We start from the raw sequence: 27,140 nt of genomic DNA, 5'->3' as shown, positions 1-27,140 counted from the left end.
GACTATACAGTCATCAGTGTTTTGGGAAATTAAGAAAAATCAGCTTTATACTAAACAAACCCAATAACTAAGAAACAAAAAGTCCATTTCCTATGATTTTGTTGTTGTTGATTAATACTGAATATACTCTGCCGGATTTTTTTTTATTGTATTATATTAACATTTGTTCTAAAGATAAATCTTTTATCTTTTGCTTGTGTGTATGCCAGGCAAGCCACCTTTTAGCAGTAAACCTATTGAGTGACTTTTTTCATATACACTCTTGTGATTGGTGCTGCCAAGCCTATATCTGAAAGCTATGTCTTCTAGTTTTGCTAAAATATGAATTTAGCTTCTACTAGATAAATACTGAGCAAGATCTACATTTACAAGTAGCTAACAGTTTTCGTATTTTTAAAGAAACTCATCACAAGATTTTTTTAGTACATTTGTTGGTGGAAATACATCCTTGGCAGAATTACAACATCGTATGTAGGTGGTCATTGTGAAAGAGCCAAGTTTTATCACTTCTTTTCATTAGAAAATATAGTGATTTTTACCACGGATTCCCAAAATAATCGTGCACACTTATTTCAGTGATAGGTAGTGAGTTTGCAGTAAAATTTTTGGTCAGAGTATTAAAGGGGTATTTTTAGAAATACCAAAGGATTGTAACTTCTAATACAGTTTGCTTTTCGGAGCATCAATAATAGTCATGCAGATATTTTTTTCAGTTTCATTTGTAACACTTCCTGAAATATTCATGCTCAAAACTTCTGTGAGAAGTGGGAGGGAGCAATTACAGATTCATTCCGTTGATACTGGTATCTTCATGGAAGAAGGTGAAGGAGGGAGGGGATAGGAAAGTGGGCTAAGACTTGAGTAAAGATTTACAGATTTGGAATTGTGTGCTTTTAATATTTAGGTTTGTCATAAACCAGGGTGCCTAGAGATAAGTGTTAATAAAACTTTGAGGAAGTGAACTGAGTTTTTATTTTTACCTGAATGATAGCAGTAAGGTAAAACATATTTTTAGACAACAGTGTTATTTGTATAACTACTCTTTCCACTGATTCGTGTTCAGGCAGACAAAAGAGGAGGCGTGTGTGTGTGAGTGTGTGTGTGAGAGAATAAGCTCAATATTAATAATAATGTCTTTTGAACAAAAATGTAACGTAACTGACTGCACTGTTTGGTGACAGTTGCCTCGGTAAGCCTCATACATCTTACTATATATTTTATTTTAATTCATAGATAGCACTTTTGAAGTACCTGGTACTGTTCTAAGTACTTTACAGATATTCATTCATCCAATATTAACTCATTGAATGTTTAATCATTTATTCCCGTTGTTAGAGACCATAGGAAAAAAATTTTATTATATTTTTTCTATTTTACTTCTTTTTCTTGTTGTTTGTTTTATTTGTGTGGGCCTGGGAACTTTAGTCTCAGGGATGGCAGAAAGCCCCTTGTAGAACTTGTAGTTCTGTTTTTAATGCTCAGAACATGTGAAAGATTCAGTTTTGAGATGGTAAAGAGCTTGGACTGAACTAGTTTCTGTGTTATAATTGTAAAAATTAACATTTCCAGGAAAATAAAGTATTTGATAAATAAAAGTTACACCTATCCCATCACTCCTTCTGTTTCGTTAAGCATATTTTCTGTTTATCTGCTGAAAGAAGTTACTAGACATTATTTTAAACTCCACACTGTCTCTGTCCCTGCCCATTCCAGCATGCTCAAAGATGACCTTCAGCTCAGTGACAGTGAGGACAGTGACAGCGATCAAGTAAGTTTTGTACACCCCCCAGTACCAGGAGTCCATTTAAGTCCATCTAATATTTCTGAGCCACTTATCCTAACCTTTTTTTGTTCTTTTCCTCTTCCTTCTTACCCTTAATGTGAATGCCTAGACCCCAGAGAAGCCTTCTTCCACATCTGCACCTCCAAGGTACCGTGTGTGGGTTCCTCCCCATCTGTATAAAATGTTTGCTTTTTTCTACCAAATGGGGAAAATGCAGCCTTATTTAGCACTTTCATAGCTTCATTATGGGAGAAGGAGATAGAGGATCAGTTAAAAGAAATTACCTGTCTAATATTTTGGAAGCTTAAATCAGCCCTAGGGAGGTTGTTAATGCTACAAAAGAGAAACTCCCTGCCTCCACCTAAATCTTTATTTAGTTTTGTGTTTAAAATGCTCAAGAGGTTAAAAATAGGCGTAAGTCACTTTCATCAGTAACCAGTATTTGAAAAATTACTCTGAAGAGCCCTATGTTTTTATGAAAGTGACTGATTTGCTGTATTTTTTCTAAAAAAAAAAGTGAATTGTTTCTAGAAATTATTTTCCATAGTGCCTGTCTTAGTTCTGAATTTTCTAATTGTTTCAGCTGCTTTTAAAAATGACTGCATTTTAGTGTGATGGAAAGTGGGATGGTTTTTACTTTGTAAACAGCTAGCCATATTTGAGAAGATGATGCTTTTAGTTTTTGGAAATGCGAGCTCTCTAAACTACCTTTTTAACCATTTCCTCTGGTACTGAGTTTAATGCTTTAATATGCCAATAGCTGTCCTCCATGGACAAATTGTTCGATTACACTGTAGCTGTTTTACTCCCTTGAGACGTGGTGATCTAGTCTGAGACAAGTTCAGCACTAAGAACCTACCTCTAATACAGCTGAGGTTATAGTTAATGTGGAGGAAGATCATGTAGTTATGCAAAGTCTTAAGAATTCATAAGCACAGCTTACTTATTTCTATCCCATTTTGTTCAGTAATTTCTGGTGTCTTATAACAACTTATAAAATATGACAAAGTAACCTAACTTAAAAGTGGAGTGGGGGAAAAGGAAAAGTCAAGGTAGAGGATATACTAGAGGCAGGAATAATACTGAAAGTGTGTCTCATTCTGATTATCTCCGGCTGAAGCTTTCCAGCTACCACAAATTTGACTCAACATTTTATATGAGAATATTCTGTTGTATAGTGCTTATTTTAAAATTGCATCAGCTAGTGATTTTGTTATTATCTAATAATTTTTTGTTATTCTACTTATTCTAATATAATTAATACAATTATTTTGGAAATACTTTAGGTTGATTTGGAGGCTTTCAGGATTAGAGTTATTGACTTACTGCTTTGGCTAATTCTGTGTAGGGCAAGGTTTTACGATATGCTTTGAAATTCTGTGTCTATGTGTCCAGCAGTGTGATCACTGTGTGTTTTCTCACCCACCTAGAGTTATTGCCCTGTCCTTAAAACTCGGAGTAGTTAATCTCTCCTTCAGCTAATGTTTGGGGATGATGCTAAGCCACCTTGAAAGGATGGCCCATTTTATGATTCTGCCCAAGAAGAAGTGTGAGTGGATTGCCTTTGAGGACACTTTCCAGAGGAATACCGTTTATATTCAGTAGTCTCTGGCTACTCTACAGGTGGTTCTCACATTGAGAATAGAGGGAGATTTTAACGTATTGGCTGTTCTTTTATAAATTAACTCCTTTGGGTTTTGTATTGCAGGCATCAGCAAACTTAAAAGGGTCAGAAAGTAAATATTTTATGCTTTGTGGGCCACATATCTGTGTTGCAACTCCTTGACTCTGCTTTTGTATTATAGAAGCAGCCGTAGAGAATACATAAAATAACATGTGGATGTGTTCTAATAAAACTTTATTTAGAAAAGCAGGCAGCCAGCTCAGGCCATGGTTTGCTAACCCCTAATTTAAAGCACCCAGCATCTCACTTACATTTCATATAACCCCAATGTTCTTTGGGAGCAGAATGCCACAGGCTTCTCTTTTATGCGCTTACGTGGTGAGTCGTTTTAAGGGTTTTCACGGATTTTGCAGCCACTGTGGGCCTCTCAACTGGATGCTCTGGTCATTGAGTTTTGTTAGGGAGTCTTGAGGTCCTTTCTTTCGAGTAGCAGAAAAATGGGCAAAGAAGGAAATGAGGAAGGAGGGAGGGAATCCGCCTCGCAGGGTCCTCCTGACTCTCGCCCGGTTGCTTTGCAGCGCTCCACAGTCGCTTCCAGAAGCGGCGGCCTCAGCACATTCCAGCAGCGCCGAGTCAGAGAGCACCAGTGACTCAGACAGCTCCTCGGACTCGGAGAGCGAGAGCAGCTCAAGTGACAGCGAGGAGAACGAGCCCCGAGAAGCCCCGGCTCCCGAGGTACCGGGTCCCCTCCCGGCCGTGGTCTCAGGGGCGCGGTCCGTGGCCGGGGCTGGAGTCGCCGCGGTGGGGCCCGCGGGCGGCGTGGTCCTGCTGCCCCGCACGCGCATGCGCAGCCAGCCGTGTCTGTTTACTGGTTTCTTCCCAGACGTGTGGCAATGGAGGTTTGGGAGAGAAGTCGTCTGTCTCCTGTTTAAGACGATAGGTTCTTTCCCATTGTTGCTAGAGCTGTTTTGAAGAGCATCTCATTAAGAATGTGCATACCCCATTTTCTCTTCCCTTCTTTAGAGGAGGAAAACTCATTTCATTTGGCTGCTGTTCTAATATTAATAAGGAGTCTTTTTGAAATTTTAGGAATGCGTGAATTAAGGAAATCAAAAGGAGACAGCCTGATTTAGCAAAGGGCAGGAACGTGAACTAGAAATAAGCCTTCAGAGGTTCTATTTTTGAATCACTAAAAGCCATGCATTAAATTGATGGCAAAGTGGTTTTGCCAGCACTGAGTTTCTTGCTCCCTCCTTCCCATGAAAGCAGGGATAATTGTGTTTGCCTGTCACCCACCCTTGGGAGATACTATGAAGACAAACAGATGAGACTGAAAATCTCAAGCACTAAATTTATCTGGAGGATTTATACTATTTACTGGATTGTTAAACACCAGAAATTTAGTAACAACTAACACGGTTGCCAAATGTCCTCAAAACTTAAGAGTAGCAATGTGAAATGTTTGCTGGGGAAGGATACTTAGTGAAAAGGGAAGGTATTTTTAGTGAACCCAGCTAGCATGTATGTAGAAAATTATTTTACATGTTTTAGGTAGGAATCTCAGGAAATGAGGTTCTCTGATTAAGAAAGCGTTAAAAGTTTTCAGTGTTCGTCCTGCTGTTTAGAAAGCAAGGCCACTGCCCTAGAGCACTAACCAAATACATCTGGAGATGATGAAGTGAGACTGAGGAGCCATGTCCCAGGGCAAGGGAGGTTGAGGAAATAACTGAGTGTCATCTTCTTTGTTGTTCATGAATTCTGTCTGGCACAGAGTAAGTGCGCAGTAAATATTTTGTGGAGTGAATAAACAGATCAGCATTAGCTGCACTTGAAGTGCCTTTAAGATTTTAAAAACTGCTCAGTTTCTGGGGGCACTGCTTCCTGGTAAAATGGTAACTGCTGTTGAAGGAATTTTTCTATGTCCCAGGGAACAAGGTACCAAATGTGTGCTGCAGAAATGCTGTGGTTGTTCACGTTGCTGTTCATCAGATCTGTGCTCTCTGTCTCACCTTATTCACTCAGAGATCTGCATGCGTGTTTGATTCCTGATATAAGCAAGTGAATCCAACTAAATCATCACATTCTTTTCAAATAAAATGGGAATGGCACAGATTTGGTTGAATAATTGAAACTTGAAAAGAATTTTATCTCGTACTTGTAGTAATGAAAGTTATATATCTTGTTTCTCAAAAGGTTACCAGACTAGATTTAGAGGCTCTTAGATGAAAAATAGATGTTCCTATTCTACTTTACTTTTTAAAATCACCTTCCTAAATAGGTTCATATTTGTACATGTGTTGATGTGCAAATCTGGACTTGAGTATGGCTTTGTATGTTATGTATCAAAGCCTGGCTTCCTCAGAAATATTTTGTCTTTGCAGATTTTAAACTTTTATTTACTTTTCTCCCAAGGTATTTAGCAACGTTTCTCTCCTTTTAAAATAAATACCTGCATTACTGTAAATCTGTGTTAGTTGAGAGTTACATGAATTCCATAATAGGCCATAGTTACTAGTTTTAACTTTCTCACCCTTTTATTTTTAATGCTGAGAAATTTGCTCTTTAGGACTCCATTTTAAATTCATTTGATGAAGAAGCCCTGTGATCTTATGAGATCTGAAATGTTGTGTGTGTGTGTCAATGGGCTGGTGGTAAACTTGGGGGAAAGCCACTTTCAGTCTCTGCTTTATAGTGTGAGTCAGAATGTGGATCTCAGCTTTTGAGAATACGTGGGCCACGTCACATTTGTAGTGCTGCACTTAAGCAGTAGAAATGTGAAGTTTAGGGGAAAATGATTATTTTCCCAGTTATTCAGGGGTCTGCTTAGTTTTCTGATCTCTTCATTGTCCAGTTCTTTGGTAGTAAACTATTGTGGTTGATTACCTGCTAAGCAGCTTTGTCTTTTCTCTTAAGTTTTGGGCTCATATTCCCTCACAACTATGATTTTTTTACTGAAAAAGTAGAATGTGTGTTGTGACTAGAAAAGCTTTTTATTCAAAATCATAATTCAGTCTAAAATACACAAACTTGAAGTGGAAGGATAGCCCATGTTCTTGGATAGGAAGAATTAATGTTGTTAAAATGGCCACATTACCCAAAGCAGTCTACCATACAACCTTTTTTCCCCCCTCAATTTTTCTTTCTTTTAACATACTTGAAAATGTTTATGTGGGCTTGTTCCCTGTTGGATATAGCTATATTTAACCTAAGAAGCAATGCCTCCTCCTTCTTTTAAATTATTATATAGAGTGAATGACAGTGTAATATAAATACCTATCTAGGTATAATAAAATTTATTTATTTTTATTTTATTTAAATTTTGTGGCGGGGGAGGTAATTAGGTTTATCTATTTTATCTTTTAATGAAGGTACTGGGGATTGAACCCAGGACCTTGTGAATGCTAAGCATGGGCTCGACCACTGAGCCCCATCCTCCCCCTAAAATTTAAGTATTATGTTGCTATCGTAAGGAAGCATATAGAAATAATAAAGCTATATGACATGAAATAAATACATAAATAAAAATTTAAAAAAATGAAGTACACAAACTTTTGCCAATTTGAGAAGTTAGGAGAAATAAAGGGACATAATGGCCAAAGTTATTAAAATGCTCAATGAAAATTAATCACATATTTTTGTACTTCTCCTGTGCAGTGTTTGGGTTGATCCAGCACTGGGAGGTTGGGGTGGGGCATGAGGAAAGGCTGAGGAAGAAATGAAAGTCCAAACCTTGATTCTGTCCAACACTTAACACTCTTAAAATTCATCCTAAAATTGATTTTTAATCAATCCCTCATGTAAAACTTTCCCCCATCCCAACAACCAAGTAATATCTGACCTTAAAGGAATTCTGTCCATTTTACATCTTCAGAGCAGGTACACAGAAGGGATCGCCCCTACCCTTTCCCTTTGTCTGGGCACGCCAGCTCAGTGTGGCCCTGCAACTGGGCCGTACGCCTTCCTTTTAGACGTTTTTAGTACCACGCTGGAAGAAAATGTGTTTTACTTCTGTAGCCAGGATATTCCTTCAGGGACTGCTAAGCATATCTTACACTGCCCTGTTTTGGGGTGGGGGGAAGCGGATGTTACTTGTATCAGGAATGACCTTCCCTTTTGGTTCACGCATAAATACTCTTCTATAGAGCAAGTGTGTCAGTGATCACAGTACAGTCATAAATGTAGCCCTGGTGAGAGATCGCTATACCTTTCCTGAGAAAAGTTTGAAGGATTTGGCTCCTGAGGTGATTGACAAATGACATATCTCAATCCTTTGTCCCAATCAGTTAACCACTAGTATTACCACACCCTCAAGTCTCTGTAGGAAATAATGTCTGACAGGTAGATATTGTGTGGTAATCTTCTCTCTGCCGTAAACAATTGTCCTGTCTTGTTAGAATATTGGATACAGTTTCAGATTACCTGTGAAAAAACGCCTGGGACTTTGTTAGAGTAATTTGCTTCTTTCTTCTTTCCCTACTCTGAAATTCAAATGAGAGCATGCTTATAGAGTTGATATAAGTAAAGAGAGCTATAAAGAATGTATGTTGTCTTGAGCAGGAAGAAAAAAAAAAAAAAATTCCGCAGCCCCTCTTTCTGGCCAAAGTGTGGTCCTTCCTAGTTCCTCTTAGTTCTATTTTGTTGTAATCACACTAAACTCAAACTAGCTACCTGATCATTTTATTACCTAACCTTTTCTGGCCCCCAAGGCCTTTACTCTGTATCTACATATCTTAAACATATTAAGTTTGCATGTTTTTAGAGTTTAATTGGGATATTCGACTTGGGAAAATTGTTAACAATCTTCTCCATAAAATACCATCCACTTACCAGAGCGAGCTCCATATCCATGATCTAATCAATTAAGCCCCATGTGGAATATCTTTCAGTTAACTTCTTGTACATTATGGAAATGATTTAGTCATTTATAAAAGCCACCTGTCAAATGGATCTTAAGAAAAACATGTAGCATGTCAGTGGTATACTGCCCTTTAAAAAAAAAAGTATAACCATTGCTTACTCTATTAGACACTAATATTTTTCAAACAGCATAACGTTTATAGGAATAGTAATATACCTCTAGGAATGGCCAAATAAATACCTCATGTATACCACTGTATGCAATAAGAGTGGAATTTGGAGATAAAGGTGTCCTTGTCATTCTTTTAATAAGATCTGAATAACCCAGTTGGAGAGAGAACATTGTGATGCATCAAGAGTCAGTTAGCAACAAAGATTTCCACAGCAGTTAACAGGAGAAGTTAGGAACTTTGTTTACTTGCCAAGTGAGTGCACAGATAATCAGTATAATCTCATTGCTTTTGTGTGCTCTGGAGCCTCTGTGTTTCTTAGGAAAGTAGGTGCTATTTCAGACCAGATTGCCTGTAACAAGAGACTTCATGTTTGATTTTTAAAGAATTCAAGTGGGATTAATGGTTTGCTAATGTGACCTCACTTTGGCTTTTTATCACCCAGGTATAAAATTTGAAAATCAGTATACAGTATGTCTGTGAAAACACTGAAAACTGTGTTATGTATTAATGTTTGTAAATAAGAGAAATGAAATCAAGTCTTGAAGAAAGCCATTTTCAGTTGAAAAGTATGTCAAAAAGAGCATAAAAACATGAAACTCATCCATAATCACTGACTTCATTTATTCATTGAACTTCTGAAAATCCTTGATAAGAGGATTCTTTCCATTCTTCTTTTCCCTATTATTTTCTGATAAGATTGTTTACAAGCCAAAATGTGTCAGTTCTGTTTAAGTTACAGTGTAATTACCAGGGGAACAGAGTATTTGTTAACACAGACTTATCGGCAGTTGCCAACGGTCTTCATTGGTCAGTATCTAATGGTATATTGTTAGACTGTGTCTGCTACAGTAAAACTCCAGTGGCACCAAAAAATTGGAAGATTGTTTTTTAAGAGTTGTTTTAAAATTAATGAAGCTTTAGCTAGTCTAATCAAGAAACAGAGAGAAGGCCCAAATAAATAAAATCAGAAATGGAAAAGAAGAGGAGTTAAATAGAATTTGACCTGTAGTTAGGGGAGGATCAAAAGGACCTGAATCCTTAGGTTGGGGGTGATGATTGCATCTTCACGGCAGTCCTAGAGGATCAGGTGACTAAACCAGATGGAGAGTGTCGTCATTGGTCAGTTAACCCTTTCTCCTTTTTCTTGTTTGTAGCCTGAGCCTCCAACAGTAAACAAATGGCAGCTAGACAACTGGCTGACCAAAGTCAGCCAGCCTGCGGTGCCCCCCGAGGTTCCGGGCAGCGCCGAGCCCCCGGCCCGGCACCCGGATGGTAAGGCCAAGGGCGGCGACGGTGCCACCGCGGGCCACGAGCGCTCGGAATCCAAAGAGCCTCCCCCCAGAAGCTCCAGCAAAGCCCCCCGGCCCCCGTCGTCGGAAGGCCCCCACGCAGGCAAGAGGAGCTGTCAGAAGTCCCCCGCCCAACAGGAGCCCCCGCAGAGGCAGACCGTGGGAACCAAAAAAGCGGTCAAGGCCTCCGCTCCGGCGGGCACGCGTGCCTGCCTGCAGGTGGAGGGCGAGCCCGGACTTCCTCCCCACGGCGCCAAAGACCAGCCTTCCAAAGACAAGCCCAAGGTGAAGACGAAAGGGCGGCCCCGCGCCGGAGAGAGCCGCGAGCCCAAGCCGGCGGTGCCCGCCCCGAGCGAGCGGAAGAAGCACCGGAGCGGCCTCCCGGGCCCCCCGAAGGCGCCCGCGAAGGACGGTGCGGAGGACAGGAGCCCCGAGCACTTTGCCCTCGTCCCCGTGACGCAGAGCCAGGGCCCCGCCCGCGGCGCCGGCGCCAGGACTAGTGGCTGCCGCCTGGCCGTGGTCGTGCAGGAGGACCGCCGCAAGGACAAACCCCTGGTGCCTTTGAGAGACCCCAAGCAGCTCTCCCCGCTCAGGGACCCTCCGCCCCCGCAAAGCTTGATGGTGAAGATCACCCTCGACCTCCTCTCTCGGATACCCCAGCCCCCTGGGAAGGTCGGCCGCCAGAAGAAACCGGAGTACAAACCGCCGTCTGCAGGGAAGAAACTGGATTCTGAGAAGAAAGGCTCAGACAATCCGAGCAAATTGGCCAAGAAGAGAAAGGTGAGTGTGGGGGCCGACCTCCCTCCACGGTGTGGAACGTACTTGCTGTGGGCTTGGGGCTGTCTTGGGCCTTGATTATAACCCAGAGTTGTCTTCGAAGAGGCTGGAAATCTTTGGATTCCATGTAGCCTTCTCTCCTACACCGGAGCCCCTCCGCTCCCACTGTGCAGATGCGTGTTAATAAATGACAAATTCCTTCAGCGGTCTTGCTAGTTTGAAGAAAAAGATGACGCAGTCATTGAAAAGGATATCTTGCTTTAGAATGATGCGGCATTTAACGGTACATTTTAATCTATTCTGATAATTTGGTATTTACCACTCGGCCTGTTAGGTTTTGCCTTAGAAATTAAAACCTTACATGAACTGAAATGTTAATTAGTATTCTGGATTACTGACACGAGCGCTGCACGCCAGATTTTACACCTGTAGTTTGATCTTGTTAATACTGTTATTACATCTGTGTTTTAACTCATGCCACCTAACACTTCATTAGTTTTGAACCACCAGATTTAAGAGTTTGTGACCTCCATTAATGACTTTTTATTAATAAGCAGAATATTATGAAAAAGTTTTAGAGCCATTATAGAGTATTTATCACAATTTTTGGAAGCCTCACTTAAGGAATGAACATAGTAAAAAAAAAAAAAAAAGAAAAGATCCCTGTATTATTTAACGCCCTCACAATTTTGGACAATCTCCTTTATTGTGAATCATTGCCCTCTTGCTGTGTGTTTTGCTGCTTCTTGGTGATGAAAGATAAGTCAGTGTTTTCCCCCAGCGGCGTTCCCAAGCCAACCTACCCAAGATTCTGTGTGGAAAGCATGAGAAGGGCCAACTCTTTCCTGCTGAGAAGGAATAAAAACTTTAACCCTCTTGTAAATACATAAAACACTTCTTACTCAGTTGTGGAAGTTGAGCTAAGAATAACAAGGACAAAAAGATCATGAAGGCTGCTGTCATGTCTCATTCAACTGATTACTCCACTGGGTTAAAAATATAACATGACTTTATCAAATAGCGAAGGGCGGCGGTTTTTCCAGAATCTTGTTGAATGAGACATGAGGGTGTGTGTTGCCACCGTAGCTGCAGTGGGCAAGTCCAGTGGGGATGGGATAAGTGCTCATTGGCGGCGTTGTTTCAACTAGAAGTGAGCAGATTCTCGTACACAATAACTTTTAAAACAATGTGTGCATGTTAGAGGTGTAAAACTTTATGGAGAAAATCGTGATGGACCAGGCTAGGAAAAAAGTGTTTGCACCTAATACACCTGTGAAAACTTCAGAAATACACTCTTTTACCTCTTCCTGGAAGATCTTTTATCATCTCTCCCCCAGCTGCCATAATATCACCTAGTCTCCACTGCCCCAGCTGGAGTGGGGAGAAGTATTAACTTGTAAAGTGCTTCCTAACCTGGTGGAAATGTTGGAAATTGGAGACTGCCTGAGGCTGTTCTCAGCATAGTCCGTGTTCCAGTACAAATCTAGAAGCTCTGCTTGCAGCTCCAGAAAGGGAAACTCAGCTGTCCCTGTTGAGTGTATGAACTGTGCCCTCTGAGAGCCGTTCCCAGCCCTTGGCTGAGCTCCACTAGGGCAGCTCATTTATCTTTCTGGTGAGAGTATGGAGAAATAATGACCCCCTCGTCTTAGGCAAGTGCATGCTTGCTTTAGAGCTCTGGCAGGCAGCTGAGAAATCTGGCCCTGGGAAAGAGAGGGCCACAGAGAAAGAGGCCCTGCCTCTCTGCTGTGGGACTGACGGCATCAGGGTCTGAACCAGTGGCTCCAAACCCTGGCTGCACATTCCAGTCTCCAGGGGAGCCCTTAGAACTGGTGGCAGGACATGTGTCACTCCCCATCCCCCCGCACTCCACACTCCCGTCAGTGTTTTCTAAATCCTCAGGTAATCCTGTTGCCTGAGGCTCTGGAACAGAACCTCATTAGCAAGCCAAAATTGTACAAAGCGAGTTCTTTGGACCAAGAAATCTCTCCATTTAGATATCATGGATCTAGACAACCTGGCCTGCTGTATGTCACTAGTTAGAAACATTACTTAGAAACTTTTGGATAAATATAAACGTCAGCCAACTGTATACTAATTTTATGATCAGAGGATCATGTATCATTGGTTTTACTTCCTGCTGGATTCCAAGTGATATTAATGTTGAACATCATAACCTCAGGTCCTCTCTGCCTGCGAGGGGCGGCCCCCGCCTTTCCTGTCAGGACCCTGACTCCGCTTGCTTAGGGCACCTTGATGAGCGTGGCTGCTTCATGGCCAGCCCAGGTCTCTTTTGAAGTTTGGGTAGAAATGCCCCAAATTGGGATAGTGAAGACGTGTCCATTTCCTTCATATTAAGTATGAACACTAGGAGAAGCTCCATGAGGATGTGGTGAGAGCAGTTGAATAATGTACCTGCTCCTTCACATTAGTGGGCTTTAGTGTTTTTGTTTAAAGACCCATCCTCCTCCTGGGACAAAATCCTACAAATATTTTCAGAGGGTTAATAGATACTTGAAGCCATTTTAGACTCAAAAGTGTGAGAAGATGATCACAAAGAGTTAATGGTGATTAACAGCTGTGATAAAGCCATCAAATGTGGCGCCTGTTGTATGTGTGTATTTTACTACTTTAAAGGAGTGAGAGGGGACAATTCATGAGGAAAAGTAGAGAAAATTATAAGGGTAAATAGTCATGAACTCACATGATCCTTATGTAAACTACAGAATTTCTTCAACCTGATTACAGTTTAGAATTTAAAATAGAACCTGTATTTTCTTTTATATAATTTTAAACTTTATGTTTTCCAGATTTGAAAGAAAAGTTGACATTGGGATGCACAACATAATATACAGTCAGGGGGGTGCATTTGGGAGGTTACTAACATAGCAAACAAACGACAAGCTCCCCTTGTGAGCTCAGTGTTGCCCGGGGCACTTTCGTAGATAATCTCATTTAATCCAGTCATTTTATAGGTTGTCTTTCAAATAAAATGCTAGACAGTCTTTAACAGAAAAATAACGGACTGGGAGGTTACATTCATTCAGGTCTTTTCCTTTTTCTAAATAATTGCTTTACTGACCAAGAAGCTTGGACCCTTTTGGAAACATATTTCATTGCCATCATTTATGTGTGTTTTGAGGAATGGGGAGGGAAGTTATGAGATATGGTGGGAAAATGTGCATTTTTATTGCTTGATGGTTGGTTTAGACCTTCCCTTCTATCCAAGATCTGACTGTTTTTCCTTGAGTTGATTCTCCACATCAACATGCCCAGTTATTATCCTTCAAAATCAAGGGTTTGAAAAGTCATCCCTATAATTTCTTAAAAAGCCACTTACATCTAATTTCTTCATGCCTGTTAGTTACCCTAAGAGCATCATATGAAGAGCTGGTTTAGGACCAGTCTAATGCCCGTGTATTCCCTCTCCAAAAAGAAGGGGGAAAGTGGATTCATTTTCCTTGTCTGTGGCACTTACCCCAGTGACTGTAACCTCTCTCAGTAAGTCCTACCCCCGTTTGGTGCCAGCTTGGACTTGGTGCCCTCTGTGTCGTCTTACTGAACCTGCAGAGGCAAATCCTGGAAAAGTACCTGAAGTTCCCAGAAGGCTGCTTCTCCACATTTGCTGTGCTCCCCATGCTGTCAAGCTAGTCTGCTTCCCTGTGGGGGTGGACAGTGGAGTTTAGAATTGCAGTACTGAAACCTCACGCATTTCTTGTTCAGCTGCTGCCTTCCATACCTGAGATCCAGAAAGACTCCCACATCACTTGGCGAAAGAGGGTCTGGAGCTCGGTATGCTGACTCCTCTCTGTCTGGTGATCTTCCCTCTTTCACACCTTTTGTTGGGGGGTGGGGGGATGCACAAGTGTCTGTTGGCAGGAGTGGAGGTGGGGGGAATTCTTGGAGCAAGGCCCGAGGTCATAGTTCAAGATCACTGTACATCTCTGGCTCAATCACTCCACTGTCCCCCCTCCTGAGATCCTGATGTGCCCCCGCCCCCCACCTTCAGTTTCCCTGCCAGATGCCCCTCATCTCTCCTTGTCATGGCAGGCTCTGAGTAGACTGTCTTTCCACCTATTAAGAACTGTGTCCTCAGATGAGTGTCAGTTCTCAAAAGCTGCTTTCATTCCCTGTGTTACCTACAGGACCTTGTTGGTGAGCCAGAGGCTGGGCAGGCAGCAGGCTGCCGTGGAGGCTTTCCCTGCAGAAACCTGCTTGGCCTGGACTGTCCCAGCTCTTCCTTTTATGGTCTTCATTCTTGCCCTTTTGCTCCACTCGTAGGTGGAGCGGCATTTGGCAGATAACCCATGGCTGCCTGACCCAACAGGTTAAGAAAAGCAAACAAGTCAGTCAGGAGCAGGTGGTCAGCAGCCGCCTCCTGTTGGAGATGGAGGCACCTTTGAGACATTGTCCCGGAAAAGGGAATTTCTGAGACCCAGACCTTAGATGGGGTTCCCTGAAATGGGAGTTGATCTGTGCATAAGCCACTGGGCAACGGAGACTCCTTTCTCCTCTTGAAGAGAGCACATCACTCTCGTCTCACTTTCAAATGGCTTCTGACCCAGAAAAATGTTAAGAACTCCTTGCCTCATGTTTTCCAGTCTTGGAATTCACGTCTGCGTTTTCCTGCACCCAGAATCGGGTGACTCCCTCTAACGGCCCTTTCCGAAATCCATCCTCTCAGGGTTGTAGTGCAGGCCTGCTTCCATGCCAGCTGGCAGACGCCCCCGGAGTGCTGCTCTGGGGGTTCCTCGGGGACTGTTCCCACAGGAGTCCAGAGGGTTCCAAGGGCAGAGTGTGCTGGAATACTAACCTTGGCCCGTGGGCGTGAACTCTGGCAGGCGGGCCCAGGCCACAAAAGGGGATTTTTGCCTAATTGATTCAATGGCTTACTTTCTGCCAGCTTACAGACTATTATCAGCATGTCAATAGAAAGCATGTTTTTCCAGTAACAGAGTGGTTAAAGCTAGCATGGAAGCTCATGTGTGGGGATTCTTGGTTTTGGGCTGTTCTTTTGAGTCACCGAGCAGCACAAGCCGGAGGTAAAACCAGTCGGGGAGGTTTGACTCACTGGGAGCCTTACTTTCATGCGCGGTTAGTAAGGTCCGCCACTGTGGTTTCCAGTCATAACTAGCATGTCCGAAGCAGCATGAAGATACACAAACAAAAATTAACTCTCCTTCCACCTCTGGAGTTTGGTGTTGTGTTTAGGAAGTAACCTTCTGCATTGAACATAAATGCTTAGCTTTGTCTTGGGGACTTAGTCCTACAAGTCATTAACAGCTGGAAAATGCCCTCCTTTTAAGAAAGTTTATGTTGCAGTTTCATGTACAAGTTATACCTGTCTGGATATTTTAGCAAATTCTGTGACTTTTCCCAGAGATAAATTGCCCATCCTCTTGCAGTGTTTGCTGGGCCAGCCGTGTGTCCTTTAATCTAAAGCTCCAGAGAATTCCATGGTGGCAGAGCCTCTCGGGCACCCTGGCTGTAGTGACGAGGAGGGTATCCCTGGTAGTAGAGTTCTATTTGAACCCAGTCATTTCCAGTGTATTCTGTTTTCTCTGCCAACCTCTTGAGTGCCGGTCGAGCATTACTATTATGAATCGTTGAAAGTTACGCGCCGGGCAAAGCCCCAGCAGTCCCCTCCTGGCCTGCGCCCCGGGGCTCTGCTGCTGGGCCGCGCCCGCTGCCACTCGAGACTCGGCTCCGTGCGGCCTCCTGTCGTGCTCCCGCTGTGCCTGTGGGTGTGCTGTCACATTCCACGCTATCTCCTCCGTAGGTCCCTCAAGGTCCTTTTACCTCAGTTCTCTGTAATGAATGGTTATATTTCTGAACAGCCTGTACATTTAAGAATTGTTTCTTTGCATAGGCTCATTGGAAGTTCAAGGTCCATTTTGCAGATGACCTCTAGAAAAGGGTGTAAAACTGCGCTGTCCAATAGAAATACAATGTGAGCCACATTTGTAATTCAAAATTTTCTAGTAGCCATATAAAAAATATTAAAAGGGGGAAAAAAACCCAAGAGAAATAATTTAGACAGTTTAATGATTACATTCTCCTTTTTTGCACAAAGTCTCTGATGTCACTTGTCCCTGGACTAGCCACGTTCAGGTGCTCCCCAGGTGCCCGGCTCTGGGATGGAGCATGCAGGGCAGTGCAGAAATGGCCTCTAGTGGGTATAAGCCTTCCCTTGGATTGAATTTCTCTACCCATATTTTCCCTAAATGTTCTCACCTGTGTGCGCACTGAGAGAGTAAAAGCAGGTATCCTTATAAGTCAGTTTGACTGGTCCATTTTGAAACGAGAGAGAAATGGTTTCCACAGGAGGCTGGGTGGAGGCACACACTGGGCACACTTGTTTGCAGGATGCTGGGGGGAAGGAAGGGCGTGTCTGTGCTGTTTCCCCTCCTATTGAGTGGGGCCAGGCTGCTTATTAGCGCCTGGGGAGAGCTTGAGCCTACTCGTCTTAATTTATTCATTTTTCTTGGAGAAATTTGGAGAAAGAAGGAGAGACTGGTGAAAATGGGGCCCCCCACAATCTCATCACTTGCATGTTTTTCCCTTTAAGGCTCTAAGAGAGGGTTTCAGGTTTGGGGGGGATTGTCCTAGATTGGCTGGCGGTGTCCCAGATTTCTCTCTCTCTCTCCCTCCCCCAACTCCCCAACAGTCAGAGGAATTTAGTTTTTTTTTTTGTATTCTTTTTTATTGAAGTATAGTCACTTTACAACGTTGCCTCAATTCGTGGTATACAATATAATATTTCAGTCATACATATACATACATATATTCTTTTTCATAGTTTTTTTTAGTATAGGTTACTATAAGACATTGAATATAGTTCTCTGCACCATAACAGTATAAACTTGTTTGTTTTTATATATATATATATATATGTGTGTGTGTGTGTTTTTAAAAGATTGACCTTTATTAAAAAATTTTTTTTAAATGGAGGTACTGGGGATTGAACCCAGAACTTCTGCTCTACAACTGAGCTGTACCCTGCCCCCTCTCCTCCCTGCCCCAGGAGTTTAGTTCCAAATGCACCTGAGTTGATTGAAGGACTCTCACCCATCACTTCACTGTCCTTGCTGGAGAGCTGGTGGCTCCTCCTTCCCACGGTGCTAATACATGAGCCCAGACCAGGAGGGAGTCTGTAAATTTGGTATATGTGTTGTCGTGGGAAAACTTAGCTGTTTGCATCCTGGGTATGAAGGACAGTCCTTCTTCATGCAGAAATCTTCTCAATATAAGTCATGTCAAATCTGGATGGTCTGACCCCCCCCAAATACACACACATACACAGACACACACAGTAGGTACTTACCTAAATGTTTCCAAAAGTCTAACTGTCTTTGCTGTATATTTTTCTCTTTTGTCTGCACAGTTATGTTTGTAACAGTTTACTCTGTTATACTACACTGATAGGGTGAAGCAGAAAGAGACCACGATAGCAAGAAAGTCAAACTGGAGAAGGACGTCAAATCACAGTCATCGTCTTCATCCTCCCACAAAGATTCTTCTAAATCAAAGTGAGTATAGAGATTAGGAATAGTCTAGAAAGCTGCTCAAATCTTCCTGGATCTTGACATGGCGAAAATATTTTTCTTCCACAGTAGAATGAGAAAATAATAAACCCCTTCGGGCTCATTTTGTTTTGTGTTACTTTCCTCCATGAGGACCTTAGAGGAATTGACAGTTGATTTGGCAGCAAACTTAGATTTATCAAAAGCACAAAAGACTTGGCAAAAACAAGTGAGTGGTGTCACCATGTAGGGGCCAACAGACTTGAGAGAGAGCCAGATGTGCAGGGTCAGAGAGCAGGTGGCACCCAGGCCTGCCTGCCTGTCAGAGAAAGGTACAGGTTGGGCAGCAACTATTGCAGACCAGGTCGGGTAGGTCAGGGTAAGACTGCTGGCAGACTCTGCAGGCTTAGGGACAAATTACACGACTTCATTCATTACTCATAGTTACAACTAGATTTTCCAAAGGCATCAAAAAAGGACTCTGAAGTTGGACCTTTCTACAAAAATGGATTTCATGCTCTGTGATATCTTAATCTTTTATGTCAACAGCCATTTTGTCCTTACCGCTCAACACCTAAATCAGCCAGTTCATGCTCTGCTTTAACCTAGTTTTGTATGGTGTTTCATTCCAGAACTCCAAGGCCCTCCTCTGAGCCCTCAAAGAAGGAAATGCTTCCCCCTTCACTCGTGTCGTCCTCGTCCTCATCCTCGTCTTCCCAGAAGCCAGCCAAGTCTGCCCCAAAGAGGCCACGGCAGGAAGCAGACTCCTGTGGGCAGGACGCTCCCAAAAGTGCCAGTAGTACCAAGGGCAACCACAAAGACACTTCTGTTTCCAAGCACAGAAAAGCAGAGGGGAAGGGCTCTGGAAGCTCTGCAGAGCACAGAGTAAGGCGGGGAAGCGGTGCTGTGTGGGCCGGAACATAGAGGTGTAGCTTTACTCCAAACGCCCAGATAAGAGAAGTTGCTAGTGGTGGTATATTTCAGAGCTGTCCATCACTTTTAACAAAGTAGTGAGGAGTTATTTTTGTTTTAAGATCTATTTTTTGAGGGAGAGGGTACAGCTCAGTGGTAGAGTGCATGCCTTGCATGCACAAGGTCCTGGGTTCAACCCCCAGTACCTCCATTAAAATAACTAAGTAAAAACCTAATTGCCTCCCCTGCCATAAAAAATAAAAAAATAATTTTTTAAAAAATCTACTTTTTTGTAGGGAGAGTAAAAGATAGTTAGTATTACATGAAAATTTATATGTCAGTTTATTCTCAAAGTGGTTTGGGGTGAAAAATCAGAATAGATTTTTGTGTTAATTTTTCATCAGGTATTTTGCAGTTAAAAAAAAATCGTTTACCCTGGTTAGTTCTTGGTTTGGATGTTTGATTTCAAATACTTTCATTATTGGTTATAATGGGAAAAAATTTATCCACTTTCTCAAATGCAAATTCTTCTCTTCTTGTTAAACTGGGGTAGATGAGTGTGTGTGTGCGTGTGTGCGCGAGCGCGTGTGTTACCTAAGAGAAAATACTAGATTTGGCTTTGTTGATAATCTGTTCTCTAGGACATGCCCGTCTTACAGCTTTTTTTGTGTCCCAAATACGATCAAAAACTACAGTTTCAGTTGAATCTAGCTGAGAAAGCTCTTGGCCACGCTGAAGTGTGCAGTGTTTGATTTCCTCTTTTTTGAACTAGTATTTTGGGCTAATTTAGAGGGATGGTACATTTAGGTCAGTGATCTTAAATGTTAGAGTGTGATCTGTATAATGATTTCTTAAGGGATCTTCTGGAGATACTGCAAATCGTTTTCCAGTGCCTTCTTTGCCAAATGGTAACTCCAAACCAGGGAAGCCTCACATGAAGCCTGACAAGTAAGGCTTTGGATGGATGCTGCTGCTTCTCTCTCCTCCCACTCCCTTCCCCCCGCCCTCCCTCCTCTCTGCCCTCCCTCTCCTCCCATCCTGTTCACCCTCTAGTCTTCTTAAGTCGTCTTGCCCAAGTCCAGTCATTTTAAGTTCCTTTGACTCACCCCTGATCTTCTCTTCTCTTTCAGACAACAGGCAGATTTTCACATGAAGGAGGCCAAGAGGTTGAAGGACAAAGCAGAATTAATGGTCAGTCTTGACTTATTCTTGGGGATTCCATATTGCCAAGCCTGGTGCGGGGTGGGAGGGGGGACTGCGGGGCTGGGCACTGGCCACGGGCCCCACAGGAGCTGTGGCATCTAATGAGTTGAGGGTCAAGGGGTTCCTGGAGAATGAAATTACTTTTACTTTGTTGATTCAGGCTGATCATGGGCAGATGTACAAACTGCTAGTCACAAGTTTTATGTCTAGATGATTGAAAGTTGACCTGCCTGGTTAGTGTTTTATTTAATATACATGAGGGCTTCCTTGTCTCCCTGAATCAATTCCTTGGATGTGAAAAACAACTCTTCGCTTACTGAAAGCTTGTCAGTTTGTGTTTATCCTGAAACATTTCAAAAAGTGAGGTAGCCTGTTTGCATTCCAAAGTTATCTTAAAGCCCTTGAGAGCCTAACAGTGAAGTTAGTCAGTAGACCAGTGCCATCAGATAAAACTTTAAGGTGAAGGTAATGATTGCACTGTTGGTAAACATACTTTAAAGAAGTGAACTCTCTTTAACTGGTGGCTGTTGGACTTTCTGGAAGGTGGTAGTTTATGTTAATTGCATACATAATTAAATAATGCTTTTACTTCCCTGCTGCAGTATAATTAGATAAGCTTTGCCCTTTGTCATATTTAAACATCTAAGACACTGGGGCTTTTATTTACTTAGTGTATTCCCCAGACCTAAACCCCTGCAGATATGTTGAAGTTTGTGCCACAGGAGAACGGTAGAGGCTGCCTTGATCCTGCCATGTGCACAGCTAACCACAGGGTCTGGAGGTCCACAGGGATTGAGTCAGATCCGTCCACAGTGGCCGTCAGACTCCCTGCCCAGTGTCCTTCATCCCGACTCTGTAGACTCACATCTGTTCTCATGCTAGGGAGGGCTGGGCCGAGACACTTTCATCAGGTCCCCATTCATCAGATAAAATGTTGATTGAGTCCCTATCATGCTGGATGCTGTGAGGGGGACAGAGACAAATTAGACACTATGTCTAAAGTGACCTTCTGCCTGGATGACCTGAGTCACATTAAGCCTCCTGCAACCAACCCCACAGTGGTGTCTTCCCAGCCTCTTCCTTTCACTTTCCACGGCTGTTGCTAGAACTACACGAATTTTTGAGTTTTGAAAAAGTGCAAATATTCAGTAAACTAAAACTTGTCTTGGTCAGCCAGTGACCTAATACTTACCTTGACACTGGACACTTTCAGCACTAGGTTTCCTCATTATTCAAACAAAATTAATACTGCAGGGAACTTCATTCTGGCTTTGCTTTTAATCTGTACACATGTGCATCTTCTTCTCCCTTCCTGTACCTGCTGCTTCCCATTCTAATAAGTAATACTAGCTCATTCCACTCTCAAAATACGCCAGTTTGGACAGAAACCTGAATGGCCAGCCTCTTTGTCACGTTCTCCTTTAGCTGTACAACGTCCCAAAGTTGTCCATCTTGCACTGCAAATAGTTAAGCGCATAACTGAACGTAGAGGATGTATTTCTTCTGTTCTTATTTTACCTACTGTTGAGTAAGGAAATTAGAACTCTGTGACCTTAACCCTGTCTCAGGAGATACATAGTAACTTATTAACCTTACAGAATACTTAAGAAAGTAGACACTGGCCAATTGCTGTACTATGGTTTGTTTTATTTCTACCCTAATGCCAATATGAATTTTAGACAGTCCATGAAAGGAGATGGTATTGAATGAGTAAGTCTGAAGAGTTAAATTCCCACCAGCGAAGCAAACCACTAAGGCCCTGTACTGTTGATTAATTGGGCATGCTGATTTGATTTTTATTCTGTCACTAATTTTCTGAGCCTGGTTTCTCTAGAAGACATATTTTTAAATCAAGTTATGTTTAAAAATTAAAACTAGCAGCCCTAAGCCGTCTTTCTTTGCTAATATGCCACCATCTCCTTATACTCCACTTGCACCTTTCCTGTTTTCATTCTTTCTTTTTGAACGTATCAGATGAGAGGTGTCAGCAGAAACCTCAGCCTTGCGAATGCCGTGTTGATCAGTTGCTCTTACAGCGTGTGGTGCACGGGCCAAGTGGGGGGGTGCTGGGTGAGCTGAATGCCACCAAGTGAGGAGAGCGTTAAGTAACAAACTGTGTATTCAGGTTTTGGTAACCACCAATATCTGATTTCATTCAAATTTCTACTTTTGCATTAAGGGACTCTGAACTTTTTCCCCTGTTAGCCCAGGGGATAGCCTTGTGCCCTGAACCCAGACTTCCCAAGGAGATGATCTGCTGGGTTCTCAAATACATAAAAAAATTGTTGTTCAATATGACATCTAAGATGCTTAAACCATAATATTTTCTCCTTATTGTAAGATAAACTTCAGCCCATACAAAGAAACTGTCTGCATTATTCTGGATGTGTAGAATAATCTGTTTCTCAGGAAAATTACATAATGAGTAACTGCACATTAGTAACACGAGGAAATTTTCAGCAGGTCAGAGCTGACGGGCTTCGGTTACCATTTTGTGTTTGTTTGCTCTCATACTTCTCTCTAGCCACAATTAAAGTCAGACGGTGGAGGGGAGTTACTGTAAAGAATGTGTGTGAGAAACTAGAAGTCTGTTTTAGGCTTAACAATGACCGTGTTCTTCGCCCACAGACAGACAAGGTTGGGAAGGCGTTTAAGTACCTGGAAGCCGCCTTGTCCTTCATTGAGTGTGGGATCGCCATGGAGTTGGAGGGCCCAGCGTCCAGGTCAGCTTACTCCATCTACTCCGAAACCGTGGACCTCATTAAGTAAGTGCCCAGTCATTTTGCCTTCCTCTTAAGTGCTTCTGTCCTCACCTTTATTGCTTTAATCCTTTTGAACTTTAGTAGGAAGACAGCTTAACAAAGGGGAGCCTTTAAAAAGTTACTGATCCAGGAAATTTTTTTTTTTTTTATCGTAAAGTTAAATGTATTCTAGACGAAGTGCTGGAACAGAGTAACTGGGTCTGGCTACCTTGTTTTGCCAAGTGCACAGTGAGATGCCAAACCCTTCAGGGAGAGGGTTGGTTTTTCCAGTTTGGCTTTCTGATCAGGTGCTCTCTCGTCTCGGTTGAAACTCTCCGTGTTTATTACCTGCACGTCAGCAGGGGACTCTGTAAGGGCACAGGCTGCTGCTTGGTTTCAAGCAGGTGCGCAGGTCAGAGAAGAGGCGTGTCTTCGCCTTATTTTCTGAATGGCTTGAATCGTTGCTCTAAAGCCTCATTTTCCCTCTGCGTTGCTGTCATGCCTTCACATCTTCAGGAAAAATCAATACAAAACCAAGACAAACATAATAAGGTGTCTCTGTGTCTGGGGTTTTCTTGATGCCTTTTTTTTTTAACCTCATACAATTTTATATTTTCCTGTAGGTTCATAATGTCATTAAAATCCTTCTCAGATGCCACAACACCAACACAAGAGAAAATATTTGCTGTTTTATGGTGTGTACTTTCCCCCTTTATCTGAATAGTACTACAGTTGCTTTTGCATCTTTCGATATTACAAAGAGATTCTGGTATCTGTTTTCTTAAAGTGAAAATTATCATGAAAGGCAGATCAGTACCAGAAAGTGGCAGGATGTATGGTCAAGGGGTTAATCTCACTGATAATTATTGTGAAACGGCGTCTACTGCCATGTAACTGATGACTCAGGACCTTTAGGCTTGTGACTTCAATTATATTTGTATATATTTGTGTTTTTTCACCAATATTTACTCTGATGATAATGTGAACGGTGCAGTGAGAGTCTTGAGATTCTCTTGCTCGTGTTGATGTTGAAAAGCCCAGTGTGCTCGCTGGGGTGGAAGGAGTCAAGCCTGCCTTTCTGTAGTACAGATGCTCGTGTCTGCGAGGTCATACTTTACTTCACCCTGTTTTATGTTCATAGCATGCGTTGCCAGTCCATTTTGAACATGGCCATGTTCCGTTGTAAAAAAGATACAGCAATAAAGTATTCCCGCACTCTCAACGAACACTTCGTCAAGACTTCCTCCAAAGTCACTCAGGCACCTTCGCCATGTGTTGCAAGGTAATTGTCAGTCTGATTTAAATAACTTCCGAAATGATGTCTTTCTTTTTTACCTTTTGCTGTGACTTAAACTTTTCAAAAAATTATATATATATATCTATGTGCTGATTTGCTCCTTCAGCTTAAATCACTGGCATATTTCTGCCTTTTTGAGGAATAGTTGTAAATCAAGGTGTTTGCTGGTTGGGCAACATAAAATGGTACTTGCAAAGAACACAGAGTTCAAACTTTAGAGCTCTGAGGGGGAGGATATGTGGAAGTGCCTAACAGCACAGAACAGACAGAGCCAGCAGGACCAGAGCCACAGTCCTTCTTCTCCACAACAGATTGTCTGGGTATTTCAGTAAACAAGCACTGTCCCGAACCACATGCCTTCCACCTTCTCCAGGGTCTGTAGCAGCGACGTTAGAATGAGAACAGTTAGGTCTGGCTCAGTTCTTTCCCCCACTTTGTGAACTGAAATTGCTCACATATTCCATAAGATATTGAAAAACCAGAGTCCTTCTGTGGGTGTTTTTAAGATGAAGATAGAATTTTCTTTTTAGTACTTGCCTAATTGTGTGTGTGTGTGTGTGTACACGTTCTTTTAATTTGGTCGTGCTCCTTAAAAAGCTCCTGGTTCTGATAGGTTTTGCTATTTTAAGACTATCACCTAAAGAATGACCCCATTTCCAGCACATTACAAAGAAGAGATTCCCATATGACCTCTCTTAAAAACAGAAAGTCCTGATTGAGAGGTAGCTTCTTTACCTCTGAGAATTTTCATGACTCCCACCTCTGAGATGCTGTTCTGCGTTAATAGGTTGTCAGTCACGTGGTTTTTGGTAACTCCTTCACCAGTCGTCCAGCCTGTGTGTACTGAGCACCTTCCTTGTTTTCGGTGCAGAGGCGCAGCAGTAAACAGCGCCTTTGGGGAGCTTCTGCTTCTAGTCTTTGAACATGTACGTCCTGCTGGGGACACTTAGGACCCGTGCAGCCCAGGGCAGATGTAACTACCTCGTGGGCCACTGCTGCACACCCACCTTCCCATTCTCTGTCAGCTCTGAGATGTCGGAGTGACTTTGCCTGCGTTCTTGTTTGATCTGCATCAAGGCACTTGTTCACTTGTACAGTCAGGAGGAGAGCAGAGGACATACTGAGCCACTGATGCGGAGGGCGGGCTTGCCCAGTGTTTATCAGGAGCCCCCTGTTAGCACCTGCTGTGCTAAGTGCTGGAAATGCAGAGATTAATAAGGAATGATCCCTGCCTTCCAGGTGCTTGTGAGGCAGGAAAAGGAATAGACAGAAAAGCATCACGGGCTGTGATAAATGCAGAGAGATAGGTTCAGGTGGTGGCAGAAAGGAAGCTAGGATGTAGCCCCAGTGTGTGGAAGAGTGTCGGGTGCAGAGGAGGCACTCAGTAACGTGTACTGAGCGGATGAAAGAATGAATACATAGGAGACTAGGACCATCTTCCCGGGAAGTATTGTCTTACTAGGAGAATTTGGATCGGGGATGAAGAGAGAGGGATTCTAGGCCGATGGAAAGCATATGTAAAGGGCGTGGGAAATACACTTGGAATACAGACTTGTCCACCTGATTCTACACCCGGTGAAGGACGCCTCACCTCTACCCAGTTACTTTTTCCGTTCAGAGGACCCCGTCCCACTGTGTTTTATGAAGTAAATTTCCAGAATACTGAAGGGGAAGTGTGCCTCTTTGTCCTTGTAGAAGTGGTTTTAGAAGTGATTGTCATTTTGGCAAGAACACACTAAAACTTTGTGACTTGAGCCGCGCGGGTCCCAGAGACAGGAATTCTGTAATGTGGGAGTTTAGGTGATGAACTGGTTCTTTTCTTCTGCTTCCAGAAGCACAGGCACGCCATCCCCCCTCTCTCCAATGCCTTCTCCAGCTGGCTGCGGAGGCTCCCAGCCCAGCGCTGGCAGCGCGGGGAGCAGTGGGCTGCCTCCCGCCATCAGTACCCCCGTCTCCATCCAGAACATGACCTCCTCCTACGTCACCATCACTTCCCACGTCCTTACTGCCTTTGACCTTTGGGAACAGGCTGAGGTCCTCACGCAGAAGAATAAAGGTAGAGGGTTCTGTGGTGGTTATTACTGGGGCGTGGGGATTGGGAGGGGCATAATAACACTGTACGTATTTTATGTTCAGTTTTTCAAAGAAAAGAACTGCGTACCTGTTCCCCTTCTGACGCTTTCTCCATTCCATCTGATAACCTAGTCGCAGTCCTTTCTTGAGTCCTGTGGCGTGGGGGTGGGTTTCTGTGGCTAGATCTTAGCAAAATGAGATTAGAAGTGGCTTCGGCACCTTGCCCCTTCAGAAGTTCCGGTGTCACTGTTTCAGCCTGAACGGGGGTGCTTGCAAAAGGACAGAGCAGACTGGGAAGGGAAGGTCGGCTGACGCCAGGCACGGCACCTTGGGGATGGGGTGTTGGGTAACCTAAGCACCGAGCTGATTGTTTGTTCAGCACATGTTAAGAAGAGGATTAGCTCCAGTACAAGAAATACGGCTTAGTAACATTGTAGAGATTTGTTTGGGAGGAAGGCCCTTGGAGAAATCCAAGGTTGGGAGATGGCAGGGCGTGCTGCCCGAGGCACTGCTCGGCGTGGAATGCCACGGTGCCGTCTTTCCTGGTGGTGGGGAAGAACTCGGCCAGCTGCTTACTTTCCCCACAGCCTCTTGAAACTTTGTTTTCTTTTTAAGCAAACTGGTGATGCTTTTTTTTTTTTAATGTGTTGGATGTTTTGTTTTGTGCTGTTTTATTTTTCATTCATGCATCCACTGATCCAGAGGTATAAATTGGGTCTTTTCCAGGGTCGGCCACTGTGCTGGGCATTGTGGACTCAGCTCTGAAACAAACCTAGTTCCTACCCTTCTAGACTAGTGGAGGGACGTGGAGAGCTAGCAGGCTTTTGCAGTAGATGGTGATTTTTCTTTTCTTTTCTTTTCTTTCCTTTTCTTTCCTTTTCTTTTTTTTTT

General features: G+C 42.9%; 1 protein-coding gene across 2 annotated transcripts in view; it reads left to right on the top strand.

Moving 5' to 3' along the window:
* The window catches only part of AFF1 (AF4/FMR2 family member 1), a 173,330-nt gene that overhangs the window by 140,684 nt on the left and 5,506 nt on the right, over positions 1 to 27,140 (top strand). For both annotated transcript variants that reach the window (XM_032498550.1, XM_032498559.1), the window contains 12 exons: positions 1,714 to 1,768; positions 1,893 to 1,930; positions 3,986 to 4,142; positions 9,592 to 10,506; positions 17,926 to 18,029; positions 18,656 to 18,908; positions 19,792 to 19,883; positions 20,066 to 20,126; positions 22,767 to 22,903; positions 23,503 to 23,574; positions 24,021 to 24,161; positions 26,009 to 26,232. In XM_032498550.1, coding sequence (XP_032354441.1) covers positions 1,714 to 1,768; positions 1,893 to 1,930; positions 3,986 to 4,142; positions 9,592 to 10,506; positions 17,926 to 18,029; positions 18,656 to 18,908; positions 19,792 to 19,883; positions 20,066 to 20,126; positions 22,767 to 22,903; positions 23,503 to 23,574; positions 24,021 to 24,161; positions 26,009 to 26,232 — 2,249 coding nt within the window. The remainder of the gene's footprint in view (positions 1 to 1,713; positions 1,769 to 1,892; positions 1,931 to 3,985; positions 4,143 to 9,591; positions 10,507 to 17,925; positions 18,030 to 18,655; positions 18,909 to 19,791; positions 19,884 to 20,065; positions 20,127 to 22,766; positions 22,904 to 23,502; positions 23,575 to 24,020; positions 24,162 to 26,008; positions 26,233 to 27,140) is intronic.

Source organism: Camelus ferus, chromosome 2, assembly GCF_009834535.1.
Source record: "Camelus ferus isolate YT-003-E chromosome 2, BCGSAC_Cfer_1.0, whole genome shotgun sequence".
Lineage (NCBI taxonomy): Eukaryota > Metazoa > Chordata > Mammalia > Artiodactyla > Camelidae > Camelus > Camelus ferus.
Note: the sequence above shows the minus strand (reverse complement) of the source record. Positions and strands in the feature narration are given on the sequence as shown.